Source organism: Heloderma suspectum, chromosome 2, assembly GCF_057233095.1.
Source record: "Heloderma suspectum isolate Gila_16-S chromosome 2, 16-S_ref, whole genome shotgun sequence".
NCBI lineage: Eukaryota > Metazoa > Chordata > Lepidosauria > Squamata > Helodermatidae > Heloderma > Heloderma suspectum.
Genome location: NC_139459.1, coordinates 180,321,057 through 180,345,218, shown reverse-complemented (window position 1 = coordinate 180,345,218; position 24,162 = coordinate 180,321,057). Strand labels below are relative to the sequence as shown.

Sequence of the window (24,162 nt, the reverse complement as noted above, 5' to 3'; positions counted from 1 at the left end):
TTGGGTTTGTTGGAACTCAAGGTTCATTTGTGGTCAGGGCTGCTTATAGGAGTGTAGTCAAGGTAGTCCAAAATGGAGCATTCTGGGAGGTGGGCTGCTCTTGACCATAGTATCCCCCTTCTGCTGGCTGGAGCTGATGGGTGTTATAGTCCAAACATCTGGAGAGTACCAGGCTGGGGAAGTCTGGCCAGGCCAGGGCTAAAGTAGGGCATTCTGGGAGATGTGGTGCCATGGCTTCTGTGTATCTGTTATGTGAAAGTCCTGCAAGCCTCTGCTGAAGTTCCAATCAAGTACGCCTTGATATATCAAGTATATCTCTTTTTTGACTATGATTCAGCTACATAAGTTAAACATTCAAACTTTAGTTGGTAAGCTTCTCCTTATATTAGGCTGAATTGCCCCACAAGCTAACACACAACTGTAATCAGTGAGTTTCCCCTTAATTAGTGAGCTTGTTGTATCATCTGTGTTCTTTTTTGTTACCTATTTATTGTGGTCTTAAGGGAATTAGGTCATTCTGGGAGTATAGCCAAGGGAGTTAGAAGGAAAGGCGTTCCGGGAGCATTGCCAAGAAGGTCAGGAAGGGGAGCGTGGTCAAGGGAGTCAATATATTTTTCTGAGATTATGATCAAGGGAGTCAGGACTTTATTGGAATAGCCTTTAAGGCTTCAGTGCTGTATACAGTGCTGGCTCCAGGTTTTTGAGGGCTCATGGGCAAGACACCCACAATGGGTCCCCTCCCTCAGTGAGCCTGTCTTCTCATAGCTATTGTCACCAGCTGCTTTTGCTCCTCATCTACTTTCTCATCAATGCTACCACTTGCTTGTTTGACAGGCAGAGAGCCAGTGAGCAAGTAAGCAGTAGCATCTACTGCTCCTCCTTCTCACCACCACTGTTGTGAGAGTCAGAGCAAAGGGCAGGTAAACAAGCAGGTTGCAATGGTGACGAACAGGAGCAACTCCAGGGGGCTGTTGTCAATGGGCTGCTGTTGGAGTGTAGGCCCTTGGCATGGGCCCACTTACGCCTACCTTTGACACCAGCCCTGACTGTATACCAGGAGTGCGTAATGTGGTGCCCTCTAGATCAGGCTTCCCAACCTGGTGCCGTCCAAATGTTCTGGACTACAACTCCCACCATTCCCAACTATTGGATATAGTGGCTGTGGCTGATGGGAGTTGTAGTCCAAAATTATCAGGAGGGCGGCAGATTGCCTACACTTGCTGTATGCACTTACCTTGGAATAAGTTCCATTTAACACCGTAGGAACGCTGAGGGAACATACATAGAACTGTGCTGTAAGGGGACAGGAGACCATAAAATTAATTTTTTCAAGATAGCAAGGGTCCAAAGACAGAGAGTGGGACAGGCTCAGTCTCACCTTGCATGTGGCCACTGGGGCCGGGCCAGTCATCTTCCACCAATCATAGCTTCTGATCATGGGTCCTGGGCAACAGAAGTATTCCTCAAGAGTCCAAGGGTTTTTGTACTTGCCACTAGACTGAAAGCAAAACAGTTGTTCCAGTATTCTCACCTGCACCTTTTTGCCGCTCTGCAGTGGGTATGCGAAGCTGTTGAACTGCTGTCCTTTTAGTTTATTGCATGCTCAATCTCAGATTGCTCGGTATATAGTATCATTGCCTCCCATTTGTTTCTGACATGTCAAAATGCCTGATCCATTTTCAAATGTTAAAGCTGCAATAATCACAGTAAAATTGCTTGTGGTGCCACTCAATGACCTGTAAATGTCATTAACTCAGATCTGAAAAAGATAGAATTTTCAATCAAAGAAAAGATAGAGCCTTCCAAGAAAGCAGCCTTACGTCAGTCTTCATTCATTACCTTAATTTATTGTGAGGAGGGGTCTGTTGCTGTTCAGTCCTTTTCAAAACCTGTCACTTGAAGGTAAAACACAATTTTCCCTACAGTGGTTAGAATAAGTAGCTTCCCCCACCCCCGTTCCTTAGACTTGCCTTTTATTCAGCATTTTAACTGGCATTTTTCACCATTATTCTCTTTTAACAGCTGCATGTCACCGGGGAACATTTTACTGTCACTTCAACTCAGTGTTGGAAGCAGCAGCGTCTATTGAATGTTTGCCTTCCATCTTGCTGTTAAATGGCACAGTAGCCTTTTTGGAGAAAAAAGGGACAACCTTAGCTCAAAATTAGAACATTTGGTAAAACACTTTTTTTTTTTAGGCAGGTAGTGGGATGACCACCCCATGAAGCTTACAGGACTCTTTTCTAGAAGGTAGTAATTATGACACAAGTCGTTAATGCTTTTACATAAATTAATTCCACAAAAGTACCCATATGTTCCCCTTCATGGATCACTGCCTTGTTGTGGTGAAGGGGCTTGCATAACTCAGTGAAGCCATAAGCTATGCTGTGCAGGGCCACCCAAGACCGACCGGTCATGGTGGAGAGTTCTGACAAAATGTGGTCCACTGGAGAAGGAAATGGCAACCCACTCCAGTATTCTTGCCAAGAAAACCCCATGGAACGTATCACAAGGCTAAAAGATATGACGCTGGAAGATGAGCCCCTCAGGTCGGAAGGTGTCCAATATACTACTGGGGAAGAGCAGAGGGAATTTCCAAGTAGCGCCAGAAAGACTGAAGCGGCTGGGCCAAAGCTGAAAGGACACTCAGCTGTGGATGTGTCTGGTGGTGAAAAGGAAGTCCGATGCTGTAAAGAACAATATTGTTTAGGAACCTGGAATGTAAGATCAATGAATCAAGGTAAGCTGGAGGTGGTCAAACATGAGATGGGAAGACTGAACATCGACATCTTGGGAATCAGTGAACTAAAATGGACAGGCATGGGCGAATTTAATTCAGGTGACCATCATATCTACTACTGTGGGCAAGAATCCCTTAGAAGAAATGGAGTAGCACTCATAGTCAACAAAAGGGTGGGAAAAGCAGTACTGGGGCACAATCTCAAAAATGACAGAATGATCTCAGTACGAATCCAAGGCAAACCACTCACCATCACAGTAATTCAAGTCTATGTCCCAACCCCTGATGCCGAAGAAGCTGAGGTTGATCGGTTCTATGAAGACCTACAACACCTTCTAGAACTAACACCAAAAAAAGATGTCCTCTTCTTCATAGGGGATTGGAATGCTAAAGTAGGAAGTCAAGAAATCACTGGGATAACAGGCAAGCATGGCCTTGGTGTACAAAATGAAGCAGGACAAAGGCTAATAGAGTTTTGCCAAGAGAACACGCTGATCATAGCAAACACTCTTTTCCAACAGCACAAGAGGCGACTCTACACATGGACGTCACCAGATGGTCAATATCGAAATCAGATTGATTATGTCCTTTGCAGCCAAAGATGGAGACGCTCTATACAGTCAGTAAAAACAAGACCTGGAGCTGACTGTGGCTCAGATCATGAGCTGCTTCTTGCAAAATTTTGGCTTAAATTGAAGAACGTAGGGAAAACCACTAAACTATTCAGGTATGACCTAAATCATATCCCTTATGAATATACAGTGGAGGTGACAAATAGATTTAAGGGATTAGACCTGATAGACAGAGTGCCTGAGGAACTATGGACGGAGGTCCATAACATTGTTCAGGAAGCAGCAACTAAATCCATCCCAAAGAAAAAGAAATGCAAGAAAGCCAAGTGGCTGTCTGAGGAGGCTTTACAAGTAGCTGAGAAAGAAGGGAAGCGAAAAGCAAGGGAGAAAGGGGAAGATATATCCAAATGAATGCAGAGTTCCAGAGAATAGCAAGGAGAGAAAGAAGGCCTTCTTAAATGAACAATGCAAAGAAATCGAGGAAAAGCAATAGAATGGGAAAGACTAGAGATCTCTTCAAGAAAATCAGAGATCTCAAGGGAACGTTTTGTGTAAAGACAGGCATGATAAAGGACAAAGAAGGCAGGGACCTAACAGAAGCAGATGAGATTAGGAACAGGTGGCAAGAATACACAGAAGAACTATACAGGAAAGATCTGAATGTCCCTGATAGCCATGATAGCGTGGTCACTGAACTTGAGCCGGACATCCTCGAGAGTGAAGTCAAGTGGGCCTTAGGAAGCATTACTAACAACAAAGCTAGCGGAGATGACAGTATCCCCTTCATTATTAGAGACAAAAGGCTCTAATAATGAAGGGGAAGAGGAAGAACAATGGTCAGTAGAAGGGCAGATTGAGATTTCTGTCATCAAAGCATTGGTGCAAAAATGTAAACCTCAATAATAACAATAATAATTCCTGATATCTCTCTTTAAGATCCAATGGGTCCTCCAGGTGCCTAACATCCATACCAGAATATACATAAAACATGTACAAAATACCCAATAAATAATTACTATAAAACTACAAGAAGCATTGCTAATAACCTTAAGAAGCATTGCTAATAACAAGGCAGCAGGAGACAATGGTATCCCAGCTGAACTGTTTAAACTCTTGCAAGATGATGCTGTCAAGGTGATGCATGCCATATGCCAGCAAATTTGGAAAACACAAGAATGGCCACCAGATTGGAAAAAATCAACTTATATCCCCATACCAAAAAAGGGAAACACTAAAGAATGTTCAAACTATTGAACAGTGGCACTTATTTCACATGCCAGTAAGGTAACGCTCAAGATCTTGCAAGATAGACTCCAGCAATTCATGGAACAAGAATTGCCAGATGTACAAGCTGGGTTTCGAAAAGGCAGAGGAACTAGAGACCAAATTGCCAATATCCGCTGGATAATGGAGAAAGCCAGGGAGTTTCAGAAAAACATCTATTTCTGTTTTATTGACTATTCTAAAGCCTTTGATTGTGTGGATCATAACAAACTGTGGCAAATTCTTAAAGTGATGGGAGTACCAGACCACCTTACCTGTCTCCTGAGAAACCTGTACGAGGGTCAAGAAGCAACAGTAAGAACCGGACATGGAACAACCGATTGGTTCAAAATTGGGAAAGGAGTACGACAAGGCTGTATATTGTCACCTTGCTTATTTAATTTATATGCAGAGTACATCATGAGAAACGCCGGGTTGGATGAATCACAGGTTGGAATTACGATTGCCAGGAGAATTATCAGCAGCCTCAGATATGCAGACGATACCACCCTAATGGCAGAAAGCGAAGAGGATCTAAAGAGTCTCTTGTTGAGGGTGAAAGTGGAGAGTGCAAAAGCTGGTTTGAAACTCAACATTAGAAAAAACTAAGATCATGGCATCTGGCCCCATCACTTCCTGGCATATCGAAGGGGAAGAAATGGAAGCAGTGACAGATTTTATTTTCTTGGGCTCCAAGATCACCGCAGACGGTGACTGTAGCCATGAAATTAAAAGACGCTTGCTCCTTGGGAGGAAAGCTATGGCAAACCTAGACAGCATAGTAAGAAGCAGAGTCATCACCTTGCCAACAAAGATTCGTATAATCAAAGCTATGGTTTTCCCAGTAGTAACATATGGCTGTGAGAGCTGGACTATAAGGAAGGCTGAGAGCTGAAGAATTGATGCTTTCGAACTGTGGTGCTGGAGAAGACTCCAGCACCCCTGGACTGCAAGGAGGTCAAATAAGTGAATCCTAAAGGAAATCAACCCTGTGGGCTCATTGGAAGGACAGATACTGAAGCTGAAGCTCAAAGATTTTGGCCACCTAATGTGAAGAGAAAGGTCACTGGAAAAGACCCTGATGCTGGGAAAGACCGAAGGCAAAAGGAGAAGGGGACGGCAGAGGATGAGATGGCTAGATAGCATCACCGATGAATTTGAGCACACTCTAGGAAAGAGCAGAGGACAGGAAGGCCTGGCGTGCTATGGTCCATGGGGTCACGAAGAGTCGGACACGACTTAACGACTGAACAACAACAACAACCCATATTGTACCAGCAGCAAAGACTAAAAAGAAAAAAAAAGCATTGCAACATGTTAAAGGCTATGCTGTAGTATAGCTTGTTCATGGGAGACGATTTCATATAAAGTATCTTACATCATCAAATGCAGCTAGATGGTGTTTTAACAGCCCAGTCCCATGAATGCTTTCACAGAAGTGTCCCCATGATTGCAGAGGGACATACTCCCAGTTAAGAATAGATAGGTTTGCAGAATAAGGATGGACTGGAGAATCAGCATTTTAAAATATATTTCGCTTTTTAAAAAGTACATGCATTATTCTGTGACTTCACTCATCTGTATTTGCATTCCATCTCTTGCCTTTGCACATACAACGTTATGCTTTTGTAAGGACAAGGAGTAGGGTTGCTTATGTGGTAACACCTGTGCTAACTGACCAGGGAAGAAAATAGCTCAGCTGGCTTGCTACAGTGCCTTTAACAGTAGCTTGATGTGCAGAAATCGGCAGGTGAAGGCTTTCACACTTTGGTGATGAACATTATCTGCTCCTTGAGGTTCTGTTAAAGGCACAGCTACAGTGCCTGGCTGAAAAGTTAGCCAGCCTATTTCCTAGACATGGAAGATGTTCTATAGGAAATCCAGACAGTTGGCTAAGGTTCTTTTTAGAAAGGTGTCTTTGTGGGAATATGTTTAGCTCTCTAAAATGCTCTTAGTTGTGTTGTTTTATGTATTCTAGTACATGGATTGTAGTTTTATCTTGTTGTTTATTCGTTCAGTTGCTTCCGACTCTTCCTGACTTCATGGACCAGCCCACGCCAGAGCTTCCTGTCAGCCGTCGCCACCCCCAGCTCCCCCAAGGTCAAGTCCGTCACCTCCAGAATATCATCCACCCATCTTGCCCTTTGTTGGCCCCTCTTCTTTTTGCCTTCCACTTTCCCTAGCATCAGCATCTTCTTTTGGGTATCCTGTCTTCTCGTTATGTGGCCAAAGTACTTCAGTTTTGCCTTTAATATCATTCCCTCAAGTGAGCAGTCTGGCTTTATTTCCTGGAGTATGGACTGGTTTGATCTTCTTGCAGTCCAAGGCACTCTCAGAATTTTCTTCCAGCACCACAGTTCAAAAGCATCTATCTTCCTTTGCTCAGCCTTCCTTATGGTCCAGCTCTCTCAGCCATAGATTACTTCGGGGAATACCATTGCTTTAACTATGCGGACCTTTGTTGTCAGTGTGATGTCTCTGCTCTTAACTGTTTTATCAAGATTTGTCATTGCTCTCCTCCCAAGAAGTAAACGTCTTCTGATTTCCTGGCTGCAGTCAGCGTCTGCAGTAATCTTTGCGCCTAGAAAGACAAAGTCTGTCACTGCCTCCACATTTTCTCCCTCTGTTTGCCAGTTATCAATCAAGCTGGTTGCCATAACCTTGTTTTTTTTTGAGATTTAACTGCAACCCAGCTTTTACACTTTCTTCTTTCACCTTCGTCATGAGGTTCCTCAGCTCCTCCTTGCTTTCAGCCATCAAAGTGGTATCATCTGCATATCTGAGATTGTTAATAATTCTTCCAGTGATTTTAACTCCAGCCTTGGATTCATCAAGTCCAGCACGTCGCATGATACGTTCTGCGTGCAGGTTGAATAGGTAGGGTGAGAGTATACAACCCTGCCATACTCCTTTCCCAATCTTAAACCAGCCTGTTGTTCCGTGTTCTGTTCTTACCATTGCTACTTGGTCGTTATACAGATTCCTCAGGAGGCAGGCAAGATGACTTGGTATCCCCATACCACCAAGAATTTGCCACAATTTGTTATGATCCACACAGTCAAAGGCTTTAGAATAGTCAATAAAACAGAAATAGATGTTTTTCTGAAACTCCCTGGCTTTCTCCATTATCCAGCAGATATTGGCAATTTGGTCTCTAGTTCCTCTGCCTTTTCAAAACCCAGCTTGTACATCTGGCAATTCTCGTTCCATGAATTGCTGGAGTCTACCTTGCAAGATCTTGAGCGTTACCTTACTGGCATGTGAAATAAGTGCCACTGTTCAATAGTTTGAACATTCTTTAGTGTTTCCCTTTTTTGGTATGGGGATATAAGTTGATTTTTTCCAATCTGGTGGCCATTCTTGTGTTTTCCAAATTTGCTGGCATATGGCATGCATCACCTTGACAGCATCATCTTGCAAGATTTTAAACAGTTCAGCTGGGATACCATTGTCTCCTGCTGCCTTGTTATTAGCAATGCTTCTTAAGGTTATTAGCAATGCTTCTTGTAGTTTTATAGTAATTATTTATTGGGTATTTTGTACATGTTTTATGTATATTCTGGTATGGATGTTAGGCACCTGGAGGACCCGTTGGATCTTAAAGAGAGATATCAGGAATTATTATTGTTATTATTGAGGTTTACATTTTTGCACCAATGCTTTGATGACAGAAATCTCAGTCTGCCCTTCTACTGACCATTGTTCTTCCTCTTCCCCTTCATTATTAGAGTCTTTTGTCTTTTTCTTTTTTTCTTCACAGTGACCCAGTTTGCATGTCATGCCAGCAAATTGTGGGTTATTTAACCCACGATTTGCCGGGATGCACACTGCTTCTGCTTTCTGTAAACAACTTCCAATTGGCCCGATTGGAGGTTGTGAGCGTGACTTGTCAACCCGGACCACTTGGTTGTTTAGGGGGTAAACCCACTGGTTAATCCATGGTTTGTTGTTGGGTTAACTGCTGGGTTTGAAGATTTGGGCTGGGATCAGGAGAGGAAAAATTGAAATGAAACACATGTGGTCTGTCACTTGAACATATGCATCAAGCGATGCAACGCTGCAGGCGTGAGTAAGCCACATCACTTCAGACACAATGCTTTTTCAATGGAATGAACTCCACCAGGAGTTTGATGTGGAACATGCTTGTGTTAACTGCTTGGCAGTCCATTCTTATTTGTTTTCTGTTAGGCACTTTGAGTACTCTCAGTGGAAAGGCAGGATAAAAATGTTCGAAATAAATGAACAACAATGGCGGGGGGGCATGCAACAGCGGTGGAGGCACATGTGTGCTCTTCCGCCTTGCGTGACGAGAGGGCTTGCACCGGTACTGGCCCAGACAGTTCTAATTCAAGCAAATGAACCAAACCACACGCTATTGGTGCAGAAGAACAGGATCAGCAGCCAATATAACCCATGGGAAAATTTCTCAAATTATTACTAACAAAGGGCTGTTTTAAATAATACAGTACACTCCTACATGAAGGCTGGAATACCACATGATGGGCATAATCTTTGAAAGCTGTTACATTCCTTAGTTCAGCCCACTGTCTGCTATGCAGGGGTGTGTGTTTTTTCTTGCAAGTTTTTGTTTTGTTTATATATCACTCTAGAATAGCCAAAGTGCTTCACATACATTATTTTCTAACAATTTCCAGAGAGTGACCTCTGTTAGTCCAATGCAACAACAAAGAACCTTGTGGCACCTTAAAGACTAACAAATACTCCATCCATCTGATGAAGTGGGCTATAGCCCACAAAAGGTTATGCCATTTGTTAGTCTTTAAGGTCCCACAAGACTCTCTATTAAATTCTGAGTGATTATTCCTGTAACCCTGTATGTTAGGTCAGTATTACCATGGTCATATTGCAGGTAGCAGGTGGAGAGAATACTGGCTTGCCTAAGGCTACTTACTGAATTAATGGTAGTTGTGAGAAAATAAACCAGGGACTTCTCGTGTGACAGTTCAGTCTGAGGCCTTGTCTACACATGTAGCAAAATGAAGTGGTGGAATGGGCTGTGCACTTCAGACTGCAAGTAAGGGATGCCATTTTTGAATGTTTCTCCAGATAAAGTGTTCCCTGTAAGAAAAAAATTAATGAGAAAAGTTCTAGTTTAGAGAGCTTGAACCGCCCAGAGAGCTTCGGCTATTGGGCGGTATAGAAATTAAATAAATAAATAGTTCAGCCCACTTTCTGCTATGCAGGGGTGTGTGTTTTTTCTAGCAAGTTTTTATTTTGGTTTCATTTATTTTTTTTAACATGGGGGAAAATTCAAAACTGTCATCTTCCACTTGCCCTGCAGCCTCTAAGCTAGGGGTGTGGGAGCCCTCAGTCTTCACACAAAACAGGTCATAAGGAACTGTACAAGCCTGGATTGCACTCATGTAATTATGTCATTTTCTCACCTTGGGATTTATCACCCTCTCCTTCACGCATAAAGAGCAGATATAGCAAAGTCTAAGGAACGTTAAAAATAAAGCTAGCTGAAAACATTTACACCAGGATTGTGATTAGCCATTTGCCTGAGGCGAATAGGACCAGCCCCTGGGCAAGTTTCAGTTGAGTGGGTTGCATTAAGAGATGAATTAGATTAAGACTGTCTGTTACTTTGCCAATGTTTGCTGTAATGATCATGGATAGTTGCCTCTTTATTATCAAATAAAATGCTGTTTAACATGCATAGAGTAGTTTTGTCCTCACTGCATCTTTCTTTCCGTGCATGTGTGTATATGTATATATATATTTATAGGATTGCCCAGATGCATCTGGAAAGCTGCAGTATGACTTTGGTCTCCTTCACACGGAGCTTTTATCCTGTGAGATTGCTCCTTCACGGAAGTTTGCGGGCTCTTTACATGACGCTGTGACCCTCCTGCACTAAATGCCTTTTGTACCGTTTTTAAATAGATCGCAGATAATGAGCTATCAAATTACCCCCCCCCTTTGTGTTCTGCTTCAGTTTCCTCTGTGAAAAGAGGGAAAGGGGCAAGAAGAGGAGCAAGATCTGTGAAAGATAATGGAAGACTCAGGGAGGGGCGGGGGGAAGGAAGCCCATCTAAACAGTGATCCTGCATTTAAAACAGAAGCAGAAAGTCCCATTTTAAATTCAGGATTTTAGGCTGGTGTAGAAATGCCCTTGAAATTCCTGGATGCTAAGGAATGCAAAGCAACCACACCTGCTCCTACCCATTTGCTCCCTGGCCTTGTTGTCTGTTCTCTTTTGCACCTGTGGTAGCTAGAAGGTCTCCAGGTTATGCTGCACAGCAGGTGAGTTGCCTTGTCTCCTGTTGTATCAGAAGACTTAAAGGCATGGTGCCGATCACTGGATGGCAACTTTATATGGGACAGGCCACTGTTATACCAAATTTGCACATTTGATACTGAGGCTGAGAAGAGTGGCTTGCAAAGCTCTAACTAGTGCATCTATGACTCTGCTGGAATTTAGACACAGGCTTAAATACAGCTCTGTCCACTACCCCAGCCTCCATCAGGCAACATGAACAGAGAAAATAATTCCATGAAAGTGACAGAATGGCAATTTCCAATGAAACAAAGAGGGGTAACCCCCCACCCCAATGGTTGACCATATACCTCAGCTTTCCCAAAGTGCTGTGACCACTGAAGGTATATAATGTTTGAACCTATCTGAATAAACCCACAACCTTAGCTTGGCTTTATTCACATGGGAAGGAAAAGAGAGAAAGATGAAAATGAGGCACTTGTTTTGCAATTAACAGACCTACAGAAAAGTGGAAATACTTCTGCTTTTGAGCCATTTTTGTGTTGACCTTCTCAAGGTTGCCATCCTTGAGAACAAGATAAATCCCCTGAACAAAAAAGAAAAGACGGGCCTTGAAAAGCGAATTGCTATCTTGCTGTGGTGCACTTTCCCTGAGACTTGTGTTGCAATTCAATAAAACCTGAAGCAGGGGAGAGGAAACCTTGACAGGCTTATGTCAAAATAAAATTACAGGGGGGCTTCAGCCTGCATGCAGTAATTTTCCTCTTTTTCCACATCAATGGTTTTAAGAACGCTCAATCTCTCTTGCAGAGAGCCGCTGCTAACGTAATTCAAAAATGCAAATGCCTGACGGGAGGCAGGAGGGCTTTATAAGACAAGGCACATTTAAACAAAAGTCTATTAAGTTAGAGAGAGTTGCCTCGAATTAGATATGACCACTCACATTTGATTAATCAGTGGCAAGCAGTTTCCTCTGCCACATGGTGGGAGTGTTGTCTTGAGGTTGGGCAAGCTCAATTAATCTTTCTGTCCATTTTCTAAACTCTAAAATGGCCAAGGACTGGAACAAGACCCAGGCAGTCTCGGATAGGAAATGGTAGAGCGTTTCAAGTAGAAAGGCATCTAGGATTAGGCTGCCAGAGGTGGTACGGTTTTTCATAACTGTGAGTCTTTATAGTGACTACTTTGAAATGAAACTGTGATGTCAATAAACAAACGGGTTTGATGTGAAAAATGGAAACAGCAACAGTAGCAAAATAACATTATTAGGACCAGCTAAAAGGTTACAAAGTAGTGAGCAAGCTTTCAAGGTCACCTAAAATCTTCCTCAGGCTGGAGATAAGCGAGAAAATGGTGTGGGTGTACTTGCATGCATGTGTAGGGAGAAAATACATCGGTGGTTGGGCCTGATGAAAGTTCAAGCCTTCCGTTTGTTTCCAATAGTCTCAAGATGGATAAACATGGAGGCATTATTCAGACATAATTAGGTTAGACCATGGGAGGGGAACCTCTGGCTCACAGAAGTTCTCTATCCAGCTCACGGAGCCTCCTTGGATTCTTCTGGGGATAGGGCCTCAAAGCTCCACCCTCTGGAGGCATCTCCCCTGCATGCTGCTCCCCCTCCCCATTAGAAATTAAGTCCAAATTAAGTCTGAAGAAGAGTTTCTGGTGAATATGAAACCTTGCTCATTACCTTGTGACCTTTTAGCAGATCCTCATACAGTAATTATTCAAAATATGTATACCCTGCCTTTCTGCTTGACAACAGGCCTCCAAGGTGGCTGACAATATGTGAGAATACATAATAAACAGAAGATGCATTTTGAACAGCAGTGGTGGCTTATGAAGGTATGGAGTGGGTGGGATGATGGAAAATGTTTACCCCTCAGTCCATGGATGTTGCTGTGTCTGTCCCAACTGCTGCTCTACAAAGGTTCTATGGAGACCACAGGGAGAACAGCACATGTGTGTGCTGCCTTGCAGTCAGGGCCAGGTAGCACCAGTTGTGTTGGTCCCTGGGTGGGGGTATCTCTTCACTCAAGCAGTTGGACAGTCTGTGTGCAGTTCCCGGTTCTTTGCAGTGGCAGCAAGGCATGATGATGCCTTGGGGAGGGAATGATGGGAAATGTCCACCATCAAGCAATTGTGGTTACTTTGGACCCTGGCCCTAACGATTTCACGGCGGCCCCTCTTTAGACATCCAGATGTGTTACTTCAATTGTGAAGCACTCAGCTAACATTGATCTCTTCCCCCACACACACGTTAGAGCAGAAACAACAAAATTGTTTGCCACCTCTGATTAAAAGAAGAAATACTTTGAGCATGTGCATTATTGCATTTTAAACTCACTTAAATTTCAGCACCATTTTGACTACAGGAATAGAAGGCAGTTTGCTTCTGCTGCCCTGATTCTAAACACATGGGAAGACTTGGGAATACCCACCATTTTGTTGTAGAAAAGGACAATACATTTAAAAAATAAAAATAATAAAATGAGCATCTGTGACCATGTACACGCCCAGCAGGCCACCTGCTGACTAAATAAAGAAGTTGGTGAGCAACCTCAGCCCCGGTGCACACGTCAGCCCAGGTTTGCCACTAAGCCTGTTTGCCGTTGCCCTATTACTTGCCTCTCTCTTCTTGGCCATTTGGACCCATCCTGGGCTGTGGGGCCCTGGGGGGAGATCTCCACAGTGACGGGTTTAGTTCGCTCTCCACTTTGCTGGAGTCGAATCTACTCCATCTGGGGACACATGGGGCTTAAAAGCCTGATTATCCCAAAGCTACCCTGGGGCTCTCGGCAGGTCACACGGCAGTTTATCGCAAATTGTTTGGGTGCCACCGGGTGGAGTCTCATCCACATCATCACCTAGAGAGCCTGTTCCCTCCCTCCCACTCTTGCCTTGTTCTGCCCTATCTGCTTTCTCTGGCCAGTGTGTGTTAGTGCCTGCCTCTGCAACCTACGCCCGATTACCCCCCCATGTTTTTATTACTGTCCCTCTAAAACCGCAGTAGCGCAACAGCAGGTATACCTACTCCCATTCAAATGCACTATTTCGTGTTGGTACTGTAGCGCTATAGTGCAATATGGGTATAGCTACTCCTGTTCAATATGCAAAATGGCAGAAACGTCAGGGAAACACAGGCGGGGAAAACACCCCTTGACTGGGGTCAGTGAGGTCACAGCCAGGTGAAAGACACACCTCTGGGCGGGTTATCATGCCAGAGTAAATGCAGAGGGTTGGTGCACGCCGCAACAGCAGCACAGACAAGTCGAATTAAGGAAAACAGTCAGACTAAAAGTCTTAGAAAAACTGGTTTTTAAGTGCAAAACTCCGGGGTGGCTGTGGGATGGTCACGATGCCATGTGCCCTGAACGACCTCCAAATGCAGCAAACATGCAGTAAATCACTCATGGAGACACCCCCCAGGAGAGGTCTAGCCATAGCAGCACCACTGCAACAAGTGAAAATGCTATGCTATTGTGCTGTGCTCCTGTTGGGATTTATCTCAGCTGCCACCCCCCACCCCCAATAATGATCAACATGGCTGCCTACATTTTTTTGTCAACAGTAAGCGATGGGATTCTAATTTTACACTAGAGGAGGTTGCAGATAATCAGACAACTTGCCACCCAATTTTTAGTGGCCATTGGGAGGTGCCCCACACTTATGAAGGTTCAGTGCAGTTTGTGGGAAGTCAAGTATTGGGAGGGAGGTTTGCTGGGATGCTTTTATGCCACCCACAAATATATAATTTCATACAGATCCTTTTTCTCGCCACATATGAGAGTGGTGTCTGTCAAATGGCATCTTAGAATTTTTCCCAGCTTTGTTATGAGCAGAAAATGAACTGCACCATCCAGGGTTCCTGCAGTATGCAAGTTCTCTCTCTGTGCATATCCAGCCAGTCATAACAACATGACTTGCTAGTTACCAAGTACTTAAACCATTAGTTAACTACAACTTTTAACATAAGTCTGTCCCCTTCCACATACACGGGTGCAGGACTAATCCTGTCCAGCTCAAGGCACCTCAGATTTTGCACATCTTAAAAGCATTCTTATGGGGCTGTACTGCTTGCTACTGTTGGGATTGCGCCTTGTCTCTTTTGGGCTTCTTGCCAAGTCAGAGAATGTCACTTCTCTCCCAGTACAGGGCTGTACATTTCAAAGTTGTGACCAATTTGGTATAAGGAAGGCCAGAGATGTTCCTAGCAAGACTACTAATAAGAAATCACATTATGATGCTCAGCAACTACTTATTTTACAGGCTTCCTCAAACCCATTCAAGTCAGTAGACACAGTTGGAATGCTGAGTGCTGCAGACATTCTCACAAGATGGCTGTCATGAGGGGCTTGCCCATTCACAGAAAGGTTGCCATGGTGGGTGTGGCTGGTCACAAAATACCCCTTTCTCAGAAGTCATACTGCTGGGACTAAAAGAAAAGTAACTTGCCCCAAAACCTAAGTTAAAGCCAGAGGTGATGTCTTGAGTGCCAAAACACAAAACCACTCTTTTGAGTTCAGTTTTCTGCTCCAGTACTAATTTCACAGATGGCCAATTGTTGAGGCTCAGAGTCATGGCTCTGAGAGGCATTCCCAGAAATCAAGATGGAGCTGCAGACTGACACTTCGCTTTGCAGCATGCCAGCTTCCTAGTTTTATTATATATAAAAAATATTTTAAAAATAAAAAAAAAAATTTTTTTTTATTGCTGCTGAGGAGGAGAATGTAAGCCGCCTTGAGTTCCTTGCGAGAGGGAGAAAGGCGGGGTATAAATGCAATAAATAAATAAATAAATAAATAAAAATAAAGTCTTATTTTATTTAAAGACAGAGGTGTCCACGGGCACATTGGTGCCCACTGGCACCACACTGGAGACCCTAGTGTTACGCCACTGAACACCTTCCCAGGAAACAAGTGAGCACCACTGTGGGGTAGAGGTTAGAGTGCTGGACTAGGACCAGGGAGAGACAAGTTGAAGTCCCCCATCAGCCTTAAAGCTCACTAGATGACCTTGGGCCAGTCACTCCCTCTCAGTCTAACCTCTCACAAACTTATTGGGAGGACAAAAATGGGGGAGAATGGGGGATGCTTGCTACCCTGAGCTCCTTTGAAGGAGTGGCAGGATTTTAAAAAGGTATAATAAAAATTGCAGGCAAAAAACAGGAGGGTTTTTTTTACAGCAAAATTTTATTTTACAAAGTGAGTTGTATTTAAAAGGTTAAGTCGCTTAAAAAGATTTGTCTTCATCAGTTAAAAACCTTAGTCTTAATTGCTTCTTGTCCTTGGAGGTCCTGCAATAGTATTTAGAACTGAGTTTTTTGCTCCCCTACCAGGATGGCCTGTAATAATTCCCAAACCCTCTTGCAGTAGTGTTCCCCAATGCTGTCGAGTTTGGGGGAGCGATCCTGAAGGGGAAAAATAAACACAGAGTCGTACCAAACATATTTAATCTGGCCTCAAACTAGTGTAGTATACACCAGATGCAAGGGAGGGGAGGAGTAGTGCTATAACTGTGTTTGAATGAGAGATGCTAAGCTAGGGAAGGGCTTTTCAGCTGGCAGCTCAGAGACCAAGTGTGCCCCCCGCATAGCCCCTGATCATAAAGGACACATGAGTGGGCATCAATGGCTCTTAAGTCCCTGTTCAGTTCAAAATATGGATGGCCCTTATTTGTTGCTGCCAGAGCACTAAATTAAGGAGCTGTTGTAGAAGTCACAAAGAAAACACCTTTAAGGACGCTCCCCCCGCAATGAAGTAGCTTTCACAGCCACTTTGTGCTGTAATTATTCCCATACAGGTGGGAAAACAGGCCACACACACATTCTATGCTCATGTTTTGCAACGCATGTCATAGGGCAGTGCTACACCTTATTTGGGGAAAGTGTAGCTTATATATGAGAAAATTGGCCTCCAGAAGAAACTGCATGCAAGGTTAGTAGTCCTCATTAAGTAGCCCAGTTATTCCATCTTTCCCCCAATGAAAGCAGGTTTAAAATTCCAGGATTTAGTCTCCTCAAAGTTTCACCTACCTCCTACTGTACATATTCAATACTTCTATTGTAAATCACTTTTGAAAGAGGGAGATCTGGATTCTAGCTCCTTGACTAGGGTCGCTATATGCAAGAAAAGAAAAATAAGCGCATTATCTGTTAGAAACAAAGCTTAAAGTCAGCTCTTGTGTCTTCAGAGAGGTGTTCTCTTCAAGCTGGTATTAAGAAAACCAAGTGGGTCTGGTCAAGGACAAATAGCGGAAGCAGTCCTCCAACCAATGATGCATCAGCACCCATTCTTGCCAAGTTCATAGTACTAGGTTTCTCCTGCAAGCAGCAGGAAATGTTTGATTAAACACATTATAGCCCCCCAAAGGCCTTAAATGCTTTACCTGTCCACACTGCAGCACCAGCACGTCCAATTACATTTTATTGCAAAAAGAAAAAAAAGTTGTCACAAATTCAAGCTGGAGAAAACAGAGGACAACATAGAATACTGGAATGCAGCTAATTAGTCACCTGGATTTTTTGTAAAGAGCAAGTAATCAAAGGGCGGCAACTCCAGAGAAAAAGGGCTAGTGTGAAAATGCTCCTGTTTGTAGAGGTCTGTATTTAAAAAGATAACCACTGATGTGGTTCTCTGTGGCTACATATTGCTCCTACTTTAGGAGCCTTGTGTTCTGTACCAGCTTACACTACCCAAGTTACCCAGTTAATTTCTAAATAGGTCCTAGGGCCTAGAACTGTGGCTTTTGTATACATAGTAGATGCAAAGTCAGTGATTAAAAGAAACCTATTTTAAAAACAGGAGTCCATGCCAGTGTAGAGAGAGGCAGGATAAGTGTTTTTAAAACAATATTACAAAGGCCAGTACTGCCAGGGAGGAGCATACGCTCCTCTTTTACAAGCACCTTGGCTCTGCCAGCATTTGAACCCATGGGATTTGCTAGCTAGGTTTTCATTGCAGTTTGCATTTCAAGGGGCTTCAAAAGAACTAGACTTACCTGCTGCCAAAAACAAAAGGAGGAGCAGGAGACTCATCAGCATCTTAGAAAAGAGTAGTGAAGAAGAAGATAGTAAGTTTGCACAATCACATACTTAGAAGCCCATTCTCAGGTCCTTATCATTGGACTGAAAGGGAAGTTGTTGTCCAAACTACTGCCAAGGCAGTATCCTCCCTCCCCATATTCACTCACACTGGATAGGATTACTCAGACTCCAGTTTGCTTTTCTTTGAGGTCAGTCTCAGTAGTTTAAGTGACACTGCAGGCAGCTAGTTTTTCTAGTGCTCTTTGGAGTGTCTGTTGGGGAGGGCCACTGCCTTCATCCCCCCACTAAGCATTTAGCTAGCCACTCTGGGAAACAGAATGCTAGACGCCTTGATCTCATTCAGTCGGGCACTTCATATGCATGCTAATTCTGCTCAAGACAGCCAGTCCCTTATAATGTTGTTGAGTTGGTGTCTTCAAGATGGAGGTAAATAAGCATGCTGGGAAGGTTCTAAATAAAGGATAGGGGACCTTGTGGCCCTCCAGACATTATTGGACTGCAGTTCCCAGCAGCCCTAGCCAGCTGTCAAAGAAAACTTCACAGCTTATTCTGAGCATTCACATCTTTATTCAAAGAAAACACAAGACAGAAAATAAAGCATAGGTCTGCAGAGATTCCTACAAAATTCTTGTAAGAAGGTTCTCGTTGTTTACATTTCAAACAATGCTTTTATACAATGAATGACAAGGCACAACTCTGGCTAACAGTGATTGAAGACAGAACATTACAGAGGTGGGGCAAGTTGTATAATACTTCTGATTGGTTTGTAACTGCTACATAGCAAAGCAATAAGCCTAGTTGCCAGTGTGATAAGCAGTTCTTACTGTTCTGATTTGATCTGGCTTTTCAGGTGGCATTGAAGCTGGGGCACAAATATTGTCCCTTCACCTTGACACTGTTTTTTACCCAGACTCTCAGTCTGCATTCTTTGTTTACTTTCACTTTGCTGCATGCAAGGTTAGTGAAATGCAGGGCCAGTGCAAGCACTGGTCTCATTAATGGCTGTTGGAATTTTCTTCCACACAGCATAGTCAATGGTGAGGGATTGTGGAGAATTGCAGTCCAACCACATTGAGAGGGCTACAAGTTGCCCAGCCCTGTTCCAGATAAAGGTTTGCTGTAATCAGCCAAGCACATTCAAATTCAATTATAGTGGGCCGGCCACATCCGCTTTTGTTGAGTGTGCCATGCAAACCCAGAGCGCTCAGTTGTTTCGGGGCTAAACTACCCAGTGGTTTATCCATGGTTTGTTGCAGGGTTAACTGCTGGGTTGTTTAGCCCTTAAACAGCCAAGTGTTCTGGGTGTGCACATCACATTTGACAACCTACGAACCAGCCGAAAAGCAGAAGCGGCAGGCGCACGAGGGGCAGCACAGGCTCTCTCTCTCGCGTTCATCCCAACAACCCGTGGGCTGTCATTACGTGCAGACCAGGTTAGTGTGTTTGCAACTCCGTGTGTTTACACATACAGGGTGGGTGTTCTGGAAGTTAAAACTCACCGGCCTCCCAGTCTTCCTCTGGAGGGGGACATTGCTGGGTTGTCACCTCTTTGCTTTTGTGCTGTGGGCTGGTGGCCACTGCAAGCAGAAGCAAAAGTTGAAGGAAAAAGCTCTAGGCACCTTGGTCGTGGAAGTTAGTTAGACATGACTGTTCCCAGTTTGATCATACTCACATAGATATGTGTTCTATTCAATCTAGTTCCCACCCACTCCACTCCACTCATTTTTTTAAGTACAGGGGAAAAAAAGATGTTGGAAGATCAATCATGCCGAGTTTGGTCCTTACGTTAGATGATCAACCACACTAGGGGTGTCCAGTCTTCTTCCCAAGGACAACAATGCCACCCTTTTCCTGAACACCCCAGTAGCAATCCTAGTTCAGGACTGTGTGCTTACTTCACACTTCAACAAGTACAACAACATAATCCAGATTATGTTCCAAGGAAAGTTCAATTTTACGGCATGTACAAAACTATGCAAGACAAGCAAGTTTGCATTTTGATTATGAACTTAATGAACTCATTACCTTTGTTAATGAGCAGTCTATTGTTTGGTTTGCCACACAATACCTAGGCCCTTACCTACAATTCTTGTCATCTCACTTCTCTTCCTGACTGATTGGTAAATTGGTTAGGTTTGAATTTTAATCCCATTTTACATAGTGTCACACTCCAAGACAATAAAGCCCACTCTAATAAGTCACCCCTTTTTTTTCCTCTTTGTGGAATGCTGCTGGTTACAGGGTCCCTACTCAGTATTAATCAGTTGATTACTTCCCTTCTGATCCAGCTGTCCAGCCAACTGGGCATCCAGCATGTACTGGAAACAGTATATTTCTCCAGTAAGAATATTTGGAGCATTGCTACAGATGAAGCGTCCTAGCCACTACAGTCCTTATATAAATTTTGTTATGCCAACATCATGAAATATATCACACACACACAGAGCACATGCTCTAGGTCAGGGGTGGGCTGAATGTAGATCGGGATCTACTGGTAGATCTCCAGATGACTTGCAGTAGATTAGCAAAGGTTGCCAACTTGCAGTGGTTTAATAAGAGCAACAAAAAGCCTTATTTTCCTCCTAAATTTAGGCTGCTGAAATCAAGAAAGCCCAGGGAGAAATGGGAATAGAATTGTGTGTGAAAGGATTTTAAGAGAGTGCTCCGTTTCTGATGAATTCCTGGGCTGAACATTTGCTCAGAGGCACCTTGTCCCAGAATTCTATGCTCCCTTGCCAGAGACTTTATTTTGCACCTGGCTCCAGTTGGTGGACTGCAGAGTCCTAGTGAAAAGCTATGTAGATCCGACAAGCTTAAAGTCTGCCCACCCCTGCTCTAGCTGGCAGGCAGATAAGTTTTAAAAAAACAACAACACATCCTCTTACCCCTGTATACCTCCGGAGAAACTTTATCCTCGCAAGTTGTAATGTGCAAGTTGAGCTCCCTCTTGGGAACTCTGTGACGTGCATTGTAGGGGCACGTTACAAGTTCCTTGGCGATCTTTTGGTTGTTCTGGGGTTGTGGGAGGAAAGCCAGAAGTTAGCAGAGCATTGCCCTCTCCAGCTTATCATCACATAGGGATACTGGTGGAGGTCTGTGTGTATCTGAAATACAAGCCATAGCAAAGAGGATTCATTCCTCACTTGGAGGAGTCCTCTCAAGTAAAAAGTAGGGCCTCGGGAGTGGCCAGTTAGGGAGGCCTCTTCTAGGAAAACAATGGTGGCTCTGGGGAACAGGGATATACTATTGGAGCCTCAGACTCATTCTTTATTTGTAGGACTACTTTTCTCTAGATGTATAGAATCTATAGTCCTGGTTTGCTGCACACAGGTGAAGGTTAATTGGGCATGTTATCCAGATAGAACACGTGACATTTCACTGCAGTCACAAGACTTATGGTGTTCAAATTACTGAAATTCTCGGTGGCAGCAATACATTTACACTAATGCAGGAGATTGCAGATGGGTTCAGATGACTAGCTCAAATAGCATTGTCTTGCAACTTCGTTTGCATCTTACAAGTTCATATGGATGTTCAACATGTCACAGATATTAAGAGATCTGAACTCACTCTGCCCTCTTTTGAAAAGAAGCAAGGCATGAGGTGGCAAGCTGTGACCACTTCTTTTGTGGAGATTCGTACACCACATCACTTGAGCCATTCCTACAAGGCCATAGCAAGAACAGAAGTCATTTGCAGTGTCCTTGCCAGTGCCCATTTTTATTTTCTTCTTACCTGCCTGCACTTCACCAAGTGATAAGGAAACCTGCAGGCTCTGATTTGATGGTTCTTGTCATAGGGGCATTGGATGAGCCGTTCAGGATCCATGAAATAATGTTGGTGGGAAGGCCAGTAGAATACTGCACTCCTAAGAAATCCATTTCAGAACAACAAGTTATTAAGCACCAAGGCACATGTAAACAGATACACCTGCTCAGTGTGATACTTGCCTGGTCCAAGACAATACTTGCTCTGATAGTGAGTTGTTGGTGTGCCTGGCAAGGCTGGACAGCTGCCAGGGGATAGAGAGCTTAAAGGCACAATCCTAAGCAAGTTTAGACAGAAAGAAGGCCTACAACTCCCAGCATGCCCCAGCCAGTTTTTTCTGTCTAAACTTGCATAGGATGGCACCCTAAGGGACATAAGACGCATATCTGAAGTGGGCCAAAAGGTCAACCTACCACCACCACTCTTTTCCTTAACCATCCTATTCAGCAGGCTGTGACCCACCTCATTGTGGTGGCAGTGTGGCATTCAATAAAGATAAAGACTTGGTTTTAGAAAAACTGGATTCAGTTCCCATCTGCCATAGATTCATTATATGCTCAAATCCATGTTGCTCACCATAAGCCTGCTATAGTAGACTTCAGCATGCCATGTATGTTCTCTGTGGGCCCAATAAGCCAGGCAAGTTTCATGCTCGATTTCTACACCAGTGATATCCAAGTTTTTCAGACCCTCTACCCGCTATATTTGGGCCTACTTGCCCTTTTTTCTAACTACGCAAGTCTTTCTGCTTCTCTGGTTAGATGAGACAAATACCAAGCCAGGGGATGGCAATACATGAACAGCCCCATGCTGACACTTGCTTCCTTCTCTCCTTGCATGCTCTGATTAAGTGGCAAACCGCAATCTGATGTTCTATAGCTGGCCTGATTCTGACGAAATGTCAAACCATGGTTTGGTTTTACACCTGTCCTGTTGAGCCAAGCCTTTCCTTTATCATTATTTCAAAGAGAGACAAGAGAATGCTATGGTTGCACACTGGTGTAATGCACCAGTTGAAACCTGATGTGCTATATAACTCAGGAAGTGGGAGTGAAGACAGATGGATATTCACAGTGAAGATATGGAGAGATATAGTGTGAACTACTGAACTTGTGTGGCTGTTGAAAGCAGAGGAGTATGACCCTCACAAGGGCTGGGGAAACTGGAATGGAGTCTTGGAGGCTGGAATAGTTGATGGAACTATAAAACTAGTTGTTTTCTGCTTATTATGCAGTCATTAAAGCCACACAAGCTCAGTTAGAAAAAGAATACCAATCCCCGCCCCCCGCATTCCAAGATCAGCAGAAATTCTACCATCACTGCTTAAAAATAAGCCACAAAAAGAAATTACTTTAACTTTGTTATGATTGTTTTAAACTCTCTTGGCTCCCTCATAATCCCAACATAGACTACTATAATTAAAGCAAAAACGAAATCTTACCATACATATATGTTTCACAATTTACCACTCACTAGACTGAAAGCTTTATTTTAAAATGATAAAAGGTACCTTTGCTTACAACTCAAGTGTGCATAACTGAGTCTTTTATACTCCGCCCACTAGATTAACTAGCAATAAAATGAAACACCTACCTTGCTTGTGACTGGCCTACTCAAGATACACAGTCTTTCAGGATCTTTATACAGGATCTTAATCCAATCCAATCAAGAGAGCTGCATCCAAACAGCTGAATTCAAAACGATTCAGGTTTTGTCTTGCCTAGCAGTTTAACTGTAGGTCCAGCCAATGGGGTGGTGGCTTTGTGACATCATTGCAACAAGTTACCTGGATATTGAAGTCATGGTGAGATGAGACTGAAAAAACAAACAGATGAAAGGAGCTATTTGGGCAGTCATTATCTCTCCTCTTAAGACACAGGAGGAATTTATATGCTGTGATTTGCATTCTTAGCATACACTTAGGGCCTTTTTAGATAATCAGATTATTTAGCCTAGTTAAGTGGGCAGCCCTGTCTGGCTGCTTGTGGGGAATCCAAAGGCTTTGTGATTTCATTTCTCCGCCCTCCGAGCTGCTAGTTCATAGTGCCATGCGGAATATAGTTGCTTGAGTGTCCCAGAGCCTATTATGTTGTATCATGTCGTATTTTAGGGTTATAAATTTTGTGAATTGCCCAGAGAGCTTTGGATATTGGGTGTACAGAAATGTAATTAATTAATTAATTAATATTGGTTAATGCTTATGATATCATGGGTGATAAATGGCTTATTGTTTTGTTATTGTTAGCGAATGAGCATATCTGTCTACATAACTAGAGCACGCATCCTGTTTTTCCTTTTTTAAAGGAAAAGGGGCGGGGGAAACCCAGCAGCCGAGAACAGGGTTTGTTTGTTTTTAGTAAGATTCTATGTAGACTTATGTTCTACTGGCCCAAAATGCAGCAGTGAGCTTGTTAAGGTGGACTGGTCAATATGATTATATTATGCCAGTGCTCTCTGATCTGCATGGGCTTTTCCAGTCTGTTTCTGGGCCCAGTTCAAAGTGCTGGTATTAACTTTTAAAGCCCTAAGC

At 43.4% G+C, this 24,162-nt stretch overlaps 1 protein-coding gene across 1 annotated transcript; it reads right to left on the bottom strand.

Moving 5' to 3' along the window:
• Positions 1-16,000: 16,000 nt before the first annotated feature.
• Positions 16,001-23,447, bottom strand: LOC146353482 (gametocyte-specific factor 1-like). Its single transcript, XM_084836522.1, has 7 exons — positions 23,226-23,447; positions 21,600-21,732; positions 20,750-20,876; positions 19,364-19,441; positions 17,819-17,861; positions 16,854-16,937; positions 16,001-16,229 (listed from the first exon to the last, which is right to left on the bottom strand). The coding sequence occupies exons 2-6, from the start codon at positions 21,690-21,692 to the stop codon at positions 16,889-16,891; spliced, it is 390 nt and encodes a 129-aa protein (XP_084692648.1). The 5' UTR covers positions 21,693-21,732; positions 23,226-23,447; the 3' UTR covers positions 16,001-16,229; positions 16,854-16,888.
• Between the last annotated feature and the right edge of the window lie 715 nt (positions 23,448-24,162).